At 42.7% G+C, this 16,684-nt stretch overlaps 1 protein-coding gene across 1 annotated transcript; it reads left to right on the top strand.

Moving 5' to 3' along the window:
• Positions 1-569: 569 nt before the first annotated feature.
• Positions 570-14,329, top strand: iqck (IQ motif containing K). Its single transcript, XM_080488547.1, has 9 exons — positions 570-637; positions 717-838; positions 909-1,020; positions 1,118-1,215; positions 1,334-1,386; positions 1,502-1,579; positions 1,830-1,914; positions 8,329-8,440; positions 12,153-14,329. The coding sequence occupies exons 1-9, from the start codon at positions 586-588 to the stop codon at positions 12,413-12,415; spliced, it is 975 nt and encodes a 324-aa protein (XP_080344673.1). The 5' UTR covers positions 570-585; the 3' UTR covers positions 12,416-14,329.
• The last annotated feature ends 2,355 nt before the right edge of the window (positions 14,330-16,684 follow it).

The following is a 16,684-nucleotide window of genomic DNA, read 5'->3' on the forward strand; positions in this document are numbered from 1 at the left end:
GCGTTTGGTTTGTTTATAGTCCTCCAGGAGAGTTTGTATTATTTTGTATTAAAAAAAAAAAAAAAAAAAAAAAAAAGGGAAATCGAGTGGCCGAAAGGTTAAAAAAAAAAAAAAAAAAACGCAACAAAATCAAGGTTATCTGTGACGCTCCGCTTCTGAGACTGTAAGGCACACGTGTCGAACTCCAGGCCTCGAGGGCCGCAGCCCTGCACGTTTTGCATGTCTCCCAGCTTCAACACAGCTGATTGCAATGAGCAGCTCGTTATCTGGCTTTGTGCTGAATGTGATGATGAACCATCAGGACATTCAGGGGAGGGAGACATTGAAAACGTGCAGGGCTGCGGCCCACGAGGATCTGAGTTTGACACCCCTGCTGTAAGGGCTTTTTCTTTTTCTTTTTTTCAGAAAAGACAAAACAACAACAACAACAACAACAAAAAAAACGATGGAAATGTTTATTTCACTGCCAAACCCCCAAACTACCGCACTTCAGGGAAAACAATAAATTGTTAAATTATATTCTTAAGCATGTTGACGTTGCTGGTGTTTCCATGGCAACCAATGAGTAACCAGGAAGTAATAAACATGGCGAAGACGACTGGAGGCGAAAAATCACTTTGGGAACAAGTGTGTGAAGGTAGGATGATAAATGTCTTGTTTTGTTCAGCCTTGCATCGGAGAAACTTCCACCTTTTGATGTGTTGGTGTTTTAGTAGAGTTTGAAGCGGAGCGGCCCTCTCCTCCGGGAGCTGTGTGGACCGACAGCAGCTCAGTGAGCTCGGTAGCTCACATCTCCCAGTACAGCAGCAGGACTCACTCTCCGGGCTTAACAGCCAAGGTGAGGCGTCCTGTACCTGTCAGATTATTGTGAATACTCAGTCATTTGAAGACCCCTGTGCTTGTTTCAGGCATCTGTGGATGATGATCCTCTCAGAGATTTCGACCCTCTGCTCTGTCATTTTTCACATCACAAGCCCCCATCAACACCAGAAACTATATCTTCTCCCCAGCTCACTGAACGTATGTTCAAATCCCTTCCAATGCAGGTTGCTATTCATTCAGACCCATTCACATCCATAAACATTGTCCTTATTTGTGTTGATTTGTTTTTTGTCAGACCCTGTCACATGCTATTTGGAGAAGAGAGTGTTTCCAGTGTTGCTCTCTGGACTGGAGGCGTTGCTGAGAGAGGCACAGAAACAGAAATGCTTTCAGGTCAGAAAGCTGCCGATTCTTCTCCCCAACAATCTTCTCTACTGCTTTACCCAACATTATTATTATTATTATTATTATTATCATTATTATCATTACCAGTCTGTCTTTTTCCTTTTAGAGAAAAACAACAGCATTTTTCCCATTAGACTTTCTGACTGAGTGGCTGTACAAGTAAGAACTCGCACCTGCGTTTCTATGTTCTAGCTACAAATATTATATTCTATGCATTTCATGTAAAAAAAAAAAAAAAAAAATTGTATCCGTAACACTATTCTGCATGATTCAGTCATAACCCCTGCAGGAGTGGACAGGACCAGGTCAACTTTTGCGACATCCCTTTTGTCCAAGATTGGCTCAGTGTGCAGTGAGTGTCTAAAAGTGTTCTGAGGTTCCTTGGTAGGATCTACTTCTTGTCACCCACAGAGACAACAAGTTCCTATGATGTCATTGTATGGACTTGACAAAGACATGCAGGCCCAGGGCTTTGGTCCATATACAGAGTATAGAGCATGACAGTTCACAAACATTCAGACTCTTTTTTTTAAAATGTAGAAATGTTCAAAAACTGTCCTGTCCTCTGTCACTTATTTTACTTCTCCATTTCCTTCCTTTAGTCCCAGACCTCCACTCCCACTCTCACTGCTGCTGAGTGACGATCAGGCTGCTCTGCTCATCCAAGCTTTCTGGAGGGGACACAAGGTACAGTGGACACGACTGTAAGCGCAGTGCTGTTTACAGGCTGTCTGTCAAACCAAGTATAATCCAAACATTTTACGTGCAAGGTCATTACACAGCTCTGAAACGCTACTGAAAGGGGAAATTAAAGAAAATCACAAAGTCTAGGATTGTCAGGTGTCTCAATAAACTGGGCTTAGCTTTGGATGTGTTTCACATTCCCGGCTTAACTTCACATATTTTGCCATGCTTATCTGCCAAGCATGTCAACGTTATCTCAGAAGTTACCATGTGGAATAATAAGAATATTCAGAAAGAAAGCAGGAAGGCATTGTGTTAACAGCCTAACAAATCACACTGATCCTGTATGTGCGGGCCTACTCGGATACAATTGGCCCCTTACTGCGAGTGCATCAGCCCACAGTGCAATCTTGTTGTATAATCCCATCCCGCTGAAAAGCCTGTCTTCCACAGGGGCTGCGGTTTCATTCAGCAGCAGTTTGATTATGTCATCAATGATGCCAGGCTTTAATTCCTTCCTGTGTGGGTGTCGTGGTCTGAAGAGCTCTGTACTGCGATATAAATAGACATATGCAGACATCACCAGAGGCGAACATCAGCAATTTCGCCATACAAATAAACAAAACATCCAGCAATGTGGGGAGAAGTATATGTCAAGAGAAAATCTGGTTTTCTGTGTGAGAAGCAGGAGAGGAGAGCTCAGCCGTTATGTCAGCCACAATCTGAATGAACTGAAGAGGTGTTTACACATGTGGGCATGGACTTGAAGTTGTAGCTTGTTGTGTATTTAAAGGATGTATTGAACGTTCAGTGTTGAGCTCCACGCTTATTCGCCACCAGGGGGCGACATCACCTCTTGAATAGAAAATCTAATTGACCTCTGCTCACATGTGGCGGCAGCAACGAGCCAGATGCCCACCTCTCCTCACCCTGTTTACCCTGGACTCTGGATGAAGCCTTGGGTGAATCTTCAGACTCCTGAAGGGAACCAGAGGACTGACATGCAACCTGGAAGAGGTGGCGAGTCAGTGAAGAAAGAGTATGTGATAGATTAACATTTTGAAATGGATAGAAAAAGACAGGGAAATTAACTTGTATGTGACGAAAATGCAGCCTCGCCCCATTTGCTTTGGGTGAAAATAAGCAAAGATAAAATGCAGAGAATCCGAGAAGCAGCCCAGCCACAGTTCAAAGTAAAAACTGAGAGGATCATGACTTATTTAGGATGCATGAGGTGGAGATATTTTGGGTTGTGAAGTCCTGACAGACACTGAAGTGTGCCATGACTGCTGTTACCTTGCAGTGAGGAAAAAAACAAAAACACAAAACCAGCATAATGGACATGTGTTTGCAAACTGTGTGATTACTGAAGATAATCACCCATTGTTTCCCTTAATGGATGCAGTTTTCCATCACTCCACATTTATTACCCATCTCACATTTCATGTAAACAAAAACAAAGTATTAGTCACTGAAATCTGTTTTTTCGGGGAATTATTATATTTGTTATTATTATATAAGAACATTTCTACAGGTTTTAAGGGATTATGATGTCAAATGTAAAATCAATATACACCCTTCTGTTCACGGTGTATACACGTACCCTCTCTTCCCCCGACTCTTATACGCTGGGCTGTTATATAACCTGCCTGACGCAGCCCTGACTGCAGTGTGTGTGTGTGTGTGTGTGTGTGTGTGTGTGTGTGTGTGTGTGTGTGTGTGTGTGTGTGTGTGTGTGTGTGTGTGTGTGTGTGTGTGTGTGTGTGTGTGTGTGTGTGTGTGTGTGTGTGTGTGTGTGTGTGTGTGTGTGTGTGTGTGTGTGTGTGTGTGTGTGTGTGTGTGTGTGTGTGTGTGTGTGTGTGTGTGCTTTCTGCTAAGACAGACAGACAGACTGACTGAAGGCCGGGACGCAGAGACGGCGAGTATTTTTGTAGACTGGAGGAGTTTTTATATCTCCATTATTAATCTCCTTCATCAAAACATTGCGGGCTGAAGAAGAGCAGTGGTGGAGGAACACGCACACACGCACACACACACACACACACACACACACACACACACACACACACACACACACACACACACACACACACACACACACACACACACACACACACACACCTCCATGACCCAGACAATGCGACTGTCTCATGTCTCACTCACATATAACTATAAAGAGCTGCTCAGTCTGAATATATTACATAATCTCCTTTGCACTGTGCGCCTTAACCCAACTTTAATCCATTCATCCACACCCGCCACTGTAATGCACACACAGACACACACTCCGCCCATCACTAAGTCTCCTCAGGATTGTTTAAGTCCGGGGAGCTGTGTTAGAGTTGTGTGCACGGTGTGTCATAAATTCTCATTAGGATGTCAATATTAAAAGGTTGTGGTCGGTTCAACAAGCAGGCTTTCATCTCCATTTGTGGCTCTATTAAGGTCACACTCTGCGGCTGGCCTTGTCCAAGAAAAACCTCATCCTCCATAAAGCCTTGCACATTGTAGTCTCATTCACAGCCACAATCAGTCGGCAAATGTTTGATGAACATTTTGGGATACACACTGCATCAACAGACAGAGACGATAAGCCTGGCACCTCACACATGTTTCTCGGTTCAACACGAATCTATAACTAGGAGTTTGAAACTCACTGCTCAGCAAAAAAACTGAAAGCAGAAGGAGAGAGTCACCCGCTTCCCGTGGGAGCAGTCAGACAGCCGGGGGAGATTCCTGCTTTCTCACAGCCAAGAAAAAGTCCACCATGTGACCCCCGATAAGATGGTGAATAGCTGTTTTTGTCCAAGATAAATAATGACGGCTTCAAGTTTTTTTTTTTATAGCTTCTGGAGGTGTTTTAAGATTTGGATTTTGTACATTTCAATCAGTATTACTGCTTTTTCCTCAAATTTTCAGCCTTTCTGCCAACATGCTATATGAAACAATCCGCAGAGTAGAAAGATTCTGAGTTCCTGACAATGTTGTTTTCCATTATATTGTCCTAAACTCAAAATGTCAACCTCTTTAGAGTTCCTGCATGTTTTAGAAAAGTGCACTTCAACTAGCAGGCGTAGGCATTGTAACTGGGGCACTGTGAGTACTGAGTGCTATTCCTCTTGACGTAAATTAATAGAGGTGGTGGAAAGGAATCACATACTTGCACACACACACACACACACACACACACACACACACACACACACACACACACACACACACACACACACACACACACACACACACACACACACATATACACACACACACACACACACACACACACACACACACACACACATGCACAGGAACAGTACAATCACATCCACATGTAGAGAGCCGTATAGTCAACAGCAGAAGTAGGTCTGTGATTCCAGTTGAGTGATCCGAGGGCAGTGACAGATGAATGGCTTGAATTGAGGGTCAGGGACGTGCGGTGACATCCATGTTGGAAATACATCACGAGCACTCAGGACATGTCTGCTCGGTCCACACTTCTTCTTTGTACAGTGCGGCGGCAAGTAAGACCAAAATTAGAAACACATTTAATTCATTTATTGTATCAAAGAGCTCATTAGATTGTGTTTCCTTCTAAATATTTGGACAGCAGGGTGGTTGCTGTGCCGTCACTTTCCCTGAGGATACCAAGGCATGAACATAATCATGGGGGGCTGGGTGGTTAGGCCTCGAATGTCAACAAAAAGGTGATGGATCGTGATTTTTATCTGTTTCTTCACTTTGAATCGCTTCTCTCATGGTGCTACTGTTTTGTAGATGTGTGTACCACTAAGAAGTTGCTAAAAAAAACTCTAGATGTGTGGTTTAATGGAGTGTGGAAGATAGCGCAGTGTGACGTTGGGTCTTTATGCAACGTTTCAGTGCTGCTGGTAATTTCACTACAGTTACTTCCTCTAAAAATAACCCATTGTGCTGTTGCAAAGCGTGTGAACGTAGGCAAAGCTCAATCTAATAGGCACTCCACACACAGAAATTAAAAGCTGCTTGAGATGCGGAGGCCTGACACAGCGAGTGTCTCCAGGTGGCTGCGTGTAATTTTGTGGGGGGGGGGTGGTATGTGATAGTGCTCTGTGAACTGTTGGTGGTGCGAGCTTTGGAGGATATCAATACATCCTGCTCATCATCTTTCATCGCACATCACAGCTGACATCAGTGTGAGAATATTTGCGATTAGTTGGATGATTGTGTGTCACGGGATGCAAATACGTGGTTGTAGCTTCACAGTGTAATGTTAGGAATTATTCTAATCTCTGCCTTCATCGAACGCGCAGCGTGAGAAGACCAAGTCACATGCACACTAAACCAGAATCTGCAGCGTGAGCAGTGGCGTGGATGATTATAGCAACAAGATCCTCAGGCTCACTAAGCACTCGGACCTGCAAGAGCAGATGCAAAAGCACGTTTGGTAAACCAAGGTAAACTGCGTTCCTGCGAGCTGTTTAGACATACATACTGAGTGCTGGACTGTTTTCACGCACAGGGTCAAAACAATACCTCACCCCTGCTAATCAGCTGCATTGATGCAGCTGGACGGGCTTCAGAACACACTCAGCTCTTTGTCTCCTTCTGTCACACGCACAGACTGTTAAGCATCTTGTTGCAGCTTCTCAAGAACCGGGTTTGATTTTGTTACTGCATGTGTGACACAGTATTAAAAGCTGCCTCCATGGCTCTCTGGCCATCAGACATATTCATCATTCATGAGATGTTGGCAGCGGCACAAAAATATAAGATTCATGGGGGACACTGGAGAAAAGTGACATAGAGTACTCAGACACAAATGGAGCACACAAGCGATGGTGAGCAAACACAACAGACAACCACCCCCACCCCCACCCCACCCACCCTCCACCAATCCATCCTGACCCTCAACCCTCATTTCCATTTCTATGGTTTGCTCCCATGAGCAAAAGGGCCTGTTGTGGGAGTAGACACACACACACACACACACACACACACACACACACACACACACACACACACACACACACACACACACACACACACACACACACACACACACACACACACACACACACACGCACGCAGTGAATTAACTATAGGAGCTCACTAGTCTTACCCGTTCCTAAACCCATCTTCAGGCTTATATAACAGACCTACTTTCATACCCACTAATAGCGACTGTATTGTTGCCACAGCCAAGCATTTCGGAGAAAGTTGGAGTTTCTTGAAAACAAAGCTGGAGAAAAGAGAGACGAGTGAGTACTAAAGGACGGCGATGATGGAGAGTCACAAGACGGAAAAGCATCAGTGTGAGAGATGGACTCTAAGACTCGAGAGGTGCATCAGGGGACCGTGCGAGAGGAAAGGGAAAGTAGAGAGAGAACATCTTACAGATCAGGGAGGGAAGCGAGGGTGGGAAGAAAAGGAAGGAGACGGAGACCTAGTTAGTGCAGTAGAACCAGGAGGAGGCGATCAAGGAGATTTCACCAAAGCAGAAAACCTATTTAGTAATCTCTAAGGAAACCAAGCAGCCCACACAAAAACACACAACAACGGCAGGGGTTTCCTCTGAGAACAAAGGCAGGATTCATGACAACCACAGCCTGGACACAGTGAGGAATTAAATAAAGCTTATTGACAATTATCCTGCATGAGTCACAGCTTAACCTGCATGTGAACATACAGTCACAATTGATTATTTTGTCTCTGCATTAAGTTTTTTTTTTTATTTCATTGTATTTTATAAGATTTGATTAATAGCTGCTCAGGATGTGAGGTGCTAAATAATGCAAATGCACATACAGTACAAGCTTTAGAGTACATTCATAACAATTAAAATTCAAACTGCAAAAAACAAGGACGTGCATATTTCTCCCCATTTGTGCTCCAGTTTCTTCCCACAGTCCAAAAACATTCATTGGTGACCCTAAAATTGCCCCTCGGTGTGAATGTGAGTGTTTGGTTATCTGTGTCTCTGTGTTTATATTCTGACGCACTGGAGACCTGTCCAGGGTGGCATCCTGCCCTCGCCCATAGTTAGCTGGGACTGGATCCAGCAGCACCCTGAACAGGATATAAGCAGTGTAGAAGATGGATAAGTGGGTGAACCTTGTGCCAAGCAAGATCCAGTTTTGTTTCAGGCACTCTCGCTCCGATCAATCAATCGTATATCATATTAATCATAATTTATTTAGGATTTTTATTTGGACAGTTAAAATGACAAATGCATTTGTGAGTTTGTTGTTGTTTGAAATGGACAGAATTGGAGAAGTTGCCATTAAAAGCACCATCACACACTTTAAATGTGCCACTTTAAACAAAACACCTGAGGTGTCCTGGTGGCGACAGCTCACAGCCGAATTAAGCTATTGATGATTTTTGTTTGTGGGAATTCATGCATGGGCTGTCTTTGCACGTGTGTTCTGGCTGTTATAGATCCGGTCCCGTCCAGACGTGCAGGAGCTTCGCCGGTGGCAAAAGAAAATGAGAGAAAACAGCGACATTGCCAAAACTGTGGAGAAGTTCTGGGCGCAGCAGGAGAGACGAGGTGAGTTTGGATAAACAGTCACATGGCAGCGCTGAATGCAAGGCCTCAGGCTTGCTGGCAACATTATGGGATTGAATTGTTTTTTGTAATGTCTGAGGCAGGGCGGCATCTCACATGAACAATTCTACTAATATAAATGTTCCCACTTATGCAGAGACTCCAATCAATGCAGTACTAATGCAGTACCAATGCAGTACTATTCACGGAGACTGAAACTGTCAATTTCAGGACAGATAAGTGTCACACATGTAGACTATTGCAAATATACTGTATTCATCCCAGCAGGGCTTTGATGTTGAAACTAAAAGAGGAAGATTGTGGGAGTGGACACACACACACACACACACACACACACACACACACACACACAGAATGAGGCCAGAGAAAGCGAAAAAGAAAGAGACAAGCAGAAGAAAAGGAAAGAGAATGTCTGCAGGGCTCGGGGTGTTTGTGGGGCAGCGATGGCAGTGGATGGGGGCTGGGAACATGAGAAGAGAGAGAAACTGCAAATAGTGGCAGAGATGAAGACTGGGAGAAGTGTAGGATGGTGTGTGTGTGTGTGTGTGTGTGTGTGTGTACACATAAAGGACGTCGCGCAGCAGCTGAGAATGCAGACCAGTGTCCAATGTGACCGACTGACATTAGAGCTCAAGGGTAATGACTAAACGTTGTCCTTCTAAATAAACACAGCAACCCACAATCCTTTTAGTGGCTCCTACTCAGTAACGTTCAGCTTCCACGTTGCCCAGCAAAAGAAAATTTCAGCTAAATTGGTGAAAAAACATTTTTGTTTTCATGTGAAGCAGAAAGAATAACGTCTCACAATGAAATTCTAATATGTTGGTTTAATGTGTTAGTTAGATCTATAAATTCTAATGTGATATAGTGTGTACAGTTCATCATTAGTGTGTTATGAGTAACCTTTGTGAACCTATGTGACATGTTGTTTTTACATGCTATAACTACTTATACCAACCAGCAAGATATAGAACCTAATGATTTTTTATTTTGTTATACTTTTGTAAACACATTTACCTAAGGATATTACCAACAGTGTAAATAATGACACATTAACTTTAGAATCACATTTAGAAATACATATGTGGTGTCAGAAGTGTCAATATTTTAGTATTGAGCTGCATATCAATTAGCATCACTTCATTTGGTGTTTTCCAGTTCTTTACTCGACTCCCTCAACATGTTATTTAAACCATTGAATGAAATATCCACGATCAACCCCTCTACCTGAGAGGTTAAGGAGTATTTTAAGGAAAATCTATCATAATATGTGACATGGCAAAGAGTCTGATCCTAACCTCACACACTGAGAAGAAATCAATGCAATAAATCCATGTCTTAGCAATAGATAGCTTGCTGAAGTAAAGACATTTTAGAATAGAATAGAATAGAATAGAATAGAAATACTTTATCAATTCCAGAGGGAAATTCCTGAAATTAATCTTCCCCTCTAAGAAAACCATTTTAAGTAATGAAAAGGGCAATCACAGGGAAAAGGGAATGTCTCAGTATGCTGTTTGGAGATGAAATGGTTAACGTTTGCTCATCCTACAATTGCAAAATTAAAGTAAAAAACTTTGTGACACATTTTCCAGGATAATTCAATGTTTTCTGGATTGAATGAGGGCCATATGGGAGCAGTATGGCTCTCTGACTGCTCTTTGATTCAAGGATTTGATAGAAATAATAATTAAAGTGGCTCTCTAAACTAAACTATAAAACAACGGTCTGCTTTTCTGTTAATCAAGATAAACATTGTTGTTCAGTCACCGAAGTGCGGCCGGGCCGTGGGGGTGCATCACGACAAACACATTGCATGACACATCGGAGCCATGATAGCATCTCTGTTTTCGTCGCGCCGAAACAATGAGCGACACCATCGTGAGCGCAGGTTGTTTCCACACTGACACATTCCACCAAACAAAGGCACACGCTGCAGCTGAAGGGGGGGGTGGGTGGGCAGTCGGACCGTCCTGTTGCGGCTGCCTCTGCTGACCCCACATTCTGGCAGGGGGCCTGGGGACATGTGTGTGTGCGTGTGTTGGCCTAAATGATTTTAAAACATTCTGCCACCTCTTCAACACAATGGAAGGAGGGGAAGAAAAAATGGTGAACAGGTTTCTGAATGTAGCTGTTTTGGGACAAATTTTGGCAATTGTGGATTATATCTCGAGACTCGCCCGATACTGTGAATTATAATCATCCTCATCCTCCCGCACTCCCTCAACATTTCGACGAGCCCCCTCCACCCTCACTGTATGGGCTCTCTTTACAATGATCCTGCAACAGCTGCACTCATCTCAGCCCAGCATGCAATCGCTCTTCTGCCTTCTCGCAGTCCGACATCAGAATGAGTCGGCGATGGAGAGAAAAACAATGAGGCAAAGAGCAAATAGCAGACGCAAAGGTCAAAAAGTGGCAGCTCACTGGACAGGTGCGACTCTCAACAGTTCATGAATCAACCTGTGACTGTCCTTGACTGCAGCCCAGCATGATGGATGGTTACCGTCAGAGTAACCTCTTTGGAAACAGAGGAATTATTTAGCTGCTGTTGTCAGTTCAGAATGAAATAGAGTAGTTATATAACTATGCTAAAACAAAAAAAAACAACTCTATTTTTAATGTCTTCTTCATGTATTATAGATATAGCTTACGGGGTGTTTGTAATTACAACCTTTTTAACAGTAAAGGTCAGAGTATTTCAGAGTGGAAGGGTTTCTAGATTGTAATAAAGTAATAAAATTAATACACTGAAGAAAAAAAGGTCCTATTAGAGTTTGAGGTGGCTGTCCTGAAATGAGGCAACGCAGGGTTTACTACCATGTTAAAAAGAGAAATGTGTGTGGCGGGTTTTGTGGCATAAAGATCAATGTGTAGCCACCTATTCATAACAATCCATATTGTCACAGCCGTTACTGCAGGTAACAAAAGACGACTGCAGTAGTGTTGCAGCAACTGCCTGAGTCTTGGATTGTTCTGGCAGGTTCACAGTTTTTTCTATCAATTGAAATATCAAGCTGAAGGGATAAATGTATATCTTGTGGAGATAATAAATCAATAATGGTTATTTTATGTTTTATTTTGTCACTATGGGCTTGTTCTGCAAGATAGAAGTAGTAATAGATTTCTTTGTGTACATATTTACTGCTCTGTTCATCAATTTACAAATTTTTTTATTTATTTATTTTTAACGCACTGTGCAACAGTTGGAAGAGCGGGTTTCCTCCAAGTCCCCAAATTCTGGCAGCTCCACACCTCTTCTCAATCTGTCTATGTGTTGAAGTGTTTTTGGGCAAGACACCAAACCTCCAGTTGCTCTCAGTGCAAGCACCGTGCACTACAGCCATCAAGTAATTGTGTGAATGAACTGCTGAAGTCGTTCATCAGTTTAAATCATATTGATGCTCTCAGTTGTTTCAGATTCCCAAGAACGAATGTTATTTTTGGGGTGCCACTGCATTACGATTCTCTTGAGCACAATATGGGCTGCTCAGTGGTATGGTGGTCAACGCTCTTGAATTTCAAGGCCTTTCTGTCTGGCGTTTGCATGTTCTCCCTGAGTGTGGGTTTCTTTGAGGTGCTCTTATTCCCTCCCACAGTCCGAAACAAAACACGAGAGCGTCAGGTTAATTCCAATCCTTTATTGCCTGTAGGTATGAAAGTGATTCTTCCAATCTTCTTGTTATGTCTCCAGTGGGCACGGTTATGACCGAGCATCCAGAGAGCCCCCAGCCAGAGGACGTGTCCATCCAGGTGGTTTCCCCCACCCCACAGAGCACCGTCGTCCACACGCCCACCAGACAGATGACCCCAGAGGCCTTTGACCGGCTGTCGCCCAGCCGCTACTACAGTGGGGAAACGGGCTCTACGACATTGACAAGCTTCCTGTCTGTGTCCGAGCCCATCAGCCAATCTGCCGCATCGCCGTCTTCACTTGGAGCTAATAACCTCGGTTAGACTGGTGGTGTTTTTAAGTGAAATCATTACCTCCATACAGAGTTTTTTCTGGTATTAAAAGGCTGTTACAGTTTATTAGGTTGACATCAAACTGGCCAAAGTGATCAGTCAAAGGAGCCATTAAAGACGCCTGTAACCAATCGGATACGGCCAGGCCAAGATTTATGGTCTGAGGTCCATGTCTAATTAGTATATTGCATTCATTGCCTTTTTGATGGATCACTTCCCTCCAACAAATGAACACCATATAACACGGTTCACAGATTACACTGTCACGAGCAAACCCTCTTCTAACCGACCGAATAAACTCCCGACATCTTCAGCTGGAAGGTATTTCCTCGATTAGTCTTTTCCCTTTTCCTGAGCAGTTCATTTCACTCCAGAGAGGAGGTTGCACTGTTTCCATTCAGGGCCGCGATTGAGGTCAGGGTCAAAGGTTACTTGGTCACTTGGACGTTGAGCAGCAGCACTTCCTATCCTGTTTATCAAGAAAGGAAGCCACCCTGTAAAGAAAACAAAGACAAAGTCGGCATTCGAAAACGTCCATCTTAAAGAGAAAAAGTCTGTTTTTAGTTATTGTGTTATTGTTTACCTAACATTACCAATGAATTATTTCATTTTACAGACTAAATATTAATAAGTTAAGCAAGTATAATATCATCCATCGGTATGCTGAAGAGAATATTACAATGTTGCCTGCCATGATGATTTTATATTATTTGTGAAACCCCACAGCAGATGCAGAATATTTGCATTTTACTAACATAGTTCTGTTCCTTTGCGTGATAACTTCACATGTTTAGAGATCTTACATTTTCCCTGCTGACTCCAACACTCAGGGCTATCTGTTTTTTCGCAGCTGGTGGGGATCAAACATAGTCTTAAATGTCATGTATCAGCCATGCAAACTTGCAAATGTGTTGTACAAAAATCAAAAGGCCGTATGCTGGTCGACTGCCTCTGCAGCTCCTCTGTCTATCTTCATACCAAAATGAAAAACTGTCCAGCGTGTAGCTGCCATCTTCTCACTGCGTGCCAATTAAACTGAGTGAATAAAGTGCACTCTTGGCATATTTCCATCTCTCCAGCCACCGAAAATACCTGAGAAGATGGTGCTGGTTTCCCTGCTTCGTCTCGACCGTCTCATGATGAACGACTTTCTTGACCACCGCGGTCACTGGAGCAGGCTGCCTCGCTGTGAGGCCACAAGGAGCGTTATGTGTCTCCTTCTGCAGGTATGTGGATGCCCGGGAGACAGCTGCCACTGGGTGAGGTGATAAAGCAGCCCATTTCATTCTGGGGACATCCGATAGTGCAGCACAGCTCCAGAGAGTCTGGCGGCACTGGGCCCGACTGAAACAGGATCACACAGCAGCAGAAGGGAGTGGAGACTCGGTTGTCAGAGCAGAGACAAATAACAACTGGTTCTTCGCTGGGGCTGGAGGTAGATGTGTGGATTGCAACTGTATTCAAACATATTTTAACATCGCAAACAGTACAGCATATTTAAGGGATATGATGTAGAGGTGTGGAGGTTAGAGGAATAAGCTTGGAACATGAAATGTGCTGGTTTGAATCTAAAAGTCGCCAGGTCAAAGCCGTGGCTCCCTGAGCAAGACCCTTTACCCTTCATGGGGCAAATAACTATAAATAGCCACTTCCACCTACTTCCTGTTACTTTAAAATGAATAATTAAAGCTTTCTGAAGGCATACAGTAAAAATCGAAGCCTATGTAGAGATTTTTTTAATCATAGGTTTTGAAATACATCCAGGTGTTGAAATGTTCCATTTCTAAGCATTTCAGTAAGTGCATTATATAGGGTTATTCCCCCAACTGCTCAGGGTGCATCATAAAAAGCATCTGGTGTAAAAACTATATCAAATCAAACGTTCTAATCTACGCCCGCTATCCCAAAAAAGAGCCGCAAGACCGGGTTGTTACACTGAATATCAGTTAAAGATGATTACAGCCATGCTTCATAGTAAACTTCATATTCAGTTACACATGGTACATTATTTTTAACAGTTATACTGAAGTGATTAATTCATTGAAACTAATGATAAACACACAGGGACTTGTTTCTTTAAACATATTTTCTACATGATCATATCTGTACATTACCGTAATGTCTCGTCCTTTGAGTTGTACTTTTCTGTAAACCAAAAAATACATTGATACTATTGTTCCTGTTATGCTGTCTGTTAGTTGCTATTAGTGTCATTAACGGCATTTCAGATGGCTGTGAGATGGAGCGATGCAGCTGTGAAGTACTGCTATACTGAATATCAGCACTCACAATGGTGTCGCCTCACAGCAAAGATATTCTTGGTTCAACTCAGTTTGAACACCTTTTTATCTTTGGGAAGATCTCATGTTTCCCCTGTGCATTTGTGGATTTTCTTCGGGTTTCTTTCCACAGTCCAAAACGTGTTCCTGGTTATTTGATGATTCTAAATTGACAGTAGTTTAGGTAACTGTTTCTTTTTCTGTGACTTCTTATCTTACCGGAGTATTTGGGCTGTTGACCTGCCTCCTTGAATTAATAAAAAGGGAATAATTTGGCACGCAATCGCACATTTACAGCCAATTACAGGGTTGAGTAGTTAAGTTGAGTCTTCTCCACACACTAACCCCACAGCTGCACCTTCAATGATAGTGAATGAGCACAAAAATGTCCACATTTTGTTAAAACTCTGCTTTTTTTTTTATTTAATTTTTTTTAAATTAGGTGACATTTTTGTTTTAACAGTCAATGCAGTGAAGATGGATGAAGGTAGTTGTACACCGACAAGCACAAACTGCAAGAAATAAAGCCGTCACTTTTAAAATATTAGTTGTTGGTGATTAGATGTATCAGACACACTGAAGTTCATTTCATTCATGATTTCTTAATGACCGCCATGGGGTCAGTCAGGGACGATGGGAGGGCCATGTCAAAAGTCCACAATATAACAGATAGGATATTGTTGTTTGAAACTGTATTTATTTAGGCACATTTTCCCTTTTTATAAACTCGTCTGAGCACGTTTGGTAAACTGCTATATTCATAAAGGTTATACATAAACTTTAACTGTATGTATTTAAAAGATGTATTGACAACCATGAAATGGCCCTATCAATCCATATGCATCTAAAATGACCATGGTACTACAGGGAAAGGAAAACACACCCAATAAATGTTTAACTACAAACATGACACTTTTATTGAACTTTTTTTTTTCCTGAATCAGTTACAGAAACAAGATAATTAACCGTTGTTGTTGGGTTCTTTTTTTTTGTTTTTTTGTTCTTTTTCTAATCAGGGGAATCGAGTTTCTATACATAGGCATGCTGCGTCACTGCACAGTCATAGCTGTGAAAACCAATATTACCCCATGTCAGCTGCCCCACAGGAACAGTCTGAAGGCAAGACGAATCGGGAGAGGACAGGCAAGGACACGTCAACCCCAGGGAGGATAGGTCTTCTAATCAACTTCCCATGGACGACAAACTTAACATACAGGTTTTGTGCAAATTTCACCACAGTCTATTTGATTTTAAACATAGAGACAATATCTGTCGGAAGATTCTCCTTTTTTTTTCTTTTCTTTTTTTTACCCTTGAGTCTCCAACCAACAGAGGAAGGTTTTATTAGGTCCAGTGATGATGGCATTTTGTTCCTTTTTGGGGAATCGTGTAGTTTGGACCATTTCCCCTGACTTTAATCTCTTTGCTTCTCAAAAACCAGCTCTCTTTTGTGTTGTAGAAAGCACAGACATAGAGTGTGTCATCTGATATACACTGAAATTATGATTGCTGTCACATGACCCTTACATAAATAGTTAGTATTCAAAAGTACATCTGAGAAAGGTCTTATATGTAGAAATGGTGATAAGCATGCACAGATAGGTAGTCGACAAGTGCAAAATCTACGAAGTCACATCATGTTATGATTTTTTTTTTATGTACTCCACGTTGAGTGAAAACATCACAACAATTGAAAGTTCCCCCCTCAGCTTTTACACTCAGGAGCTCAGTCCTGTCACTGCTGACCATCCAAAAACCCTGAGGACCGTTCTTCTTGCATGGATCTGAGGCCTGTATCCAGGATCGGCCCAAACAGAGCCTGACGGAGGGGGACAAGCTGTCTTTGGGCATGAAGCTGGCCTGCGAGTACCAGTCCTATTTTAGAAAAGCCAGTGTGTAAGACATAAACATACAGCAGCAGTCAAAGGTTGACCCCCACGTCTTTTCTTAGTTGAGGGTTGATGTAAGATCAAGGGTCACG

Source organism: Lipophrys pholis, assembly GCF_963383615.2.
Source record: "Lipophrys pholis genome assembly, chromosome: 19".
NCBI lineage: Eukaryota > Metazoa > Chordata > Actinopteri > Blenniiformes > Blenniidae > Lipophrys > Lipophrys pholis.

Excerpts from the sequence above, each read along its gene's own strand:
- iqck (XM_080488547.1), top strand. The coding sequence starts at position 586 with ATGGCGAAGACGACTGGAGGCGAAAAATCACTTTGGGAACAAGTGTGT. Across the intron at positions 1,915-8,328 it reads CTTTCTGGAGGGGACACAAG|ATCCGGTCCCGTCCAGACGT; the intron begins GTACAGTGGACA and ends TGGCTGTTATAG. Across the intron at positions 8,441-12,152 it reads GGCGCAGCAGGAGAGACGAG|TGGGCACGGTTATGACCGAG; the intron begins GTGAGTTTGGAT and ends TTATGTCTCCAG.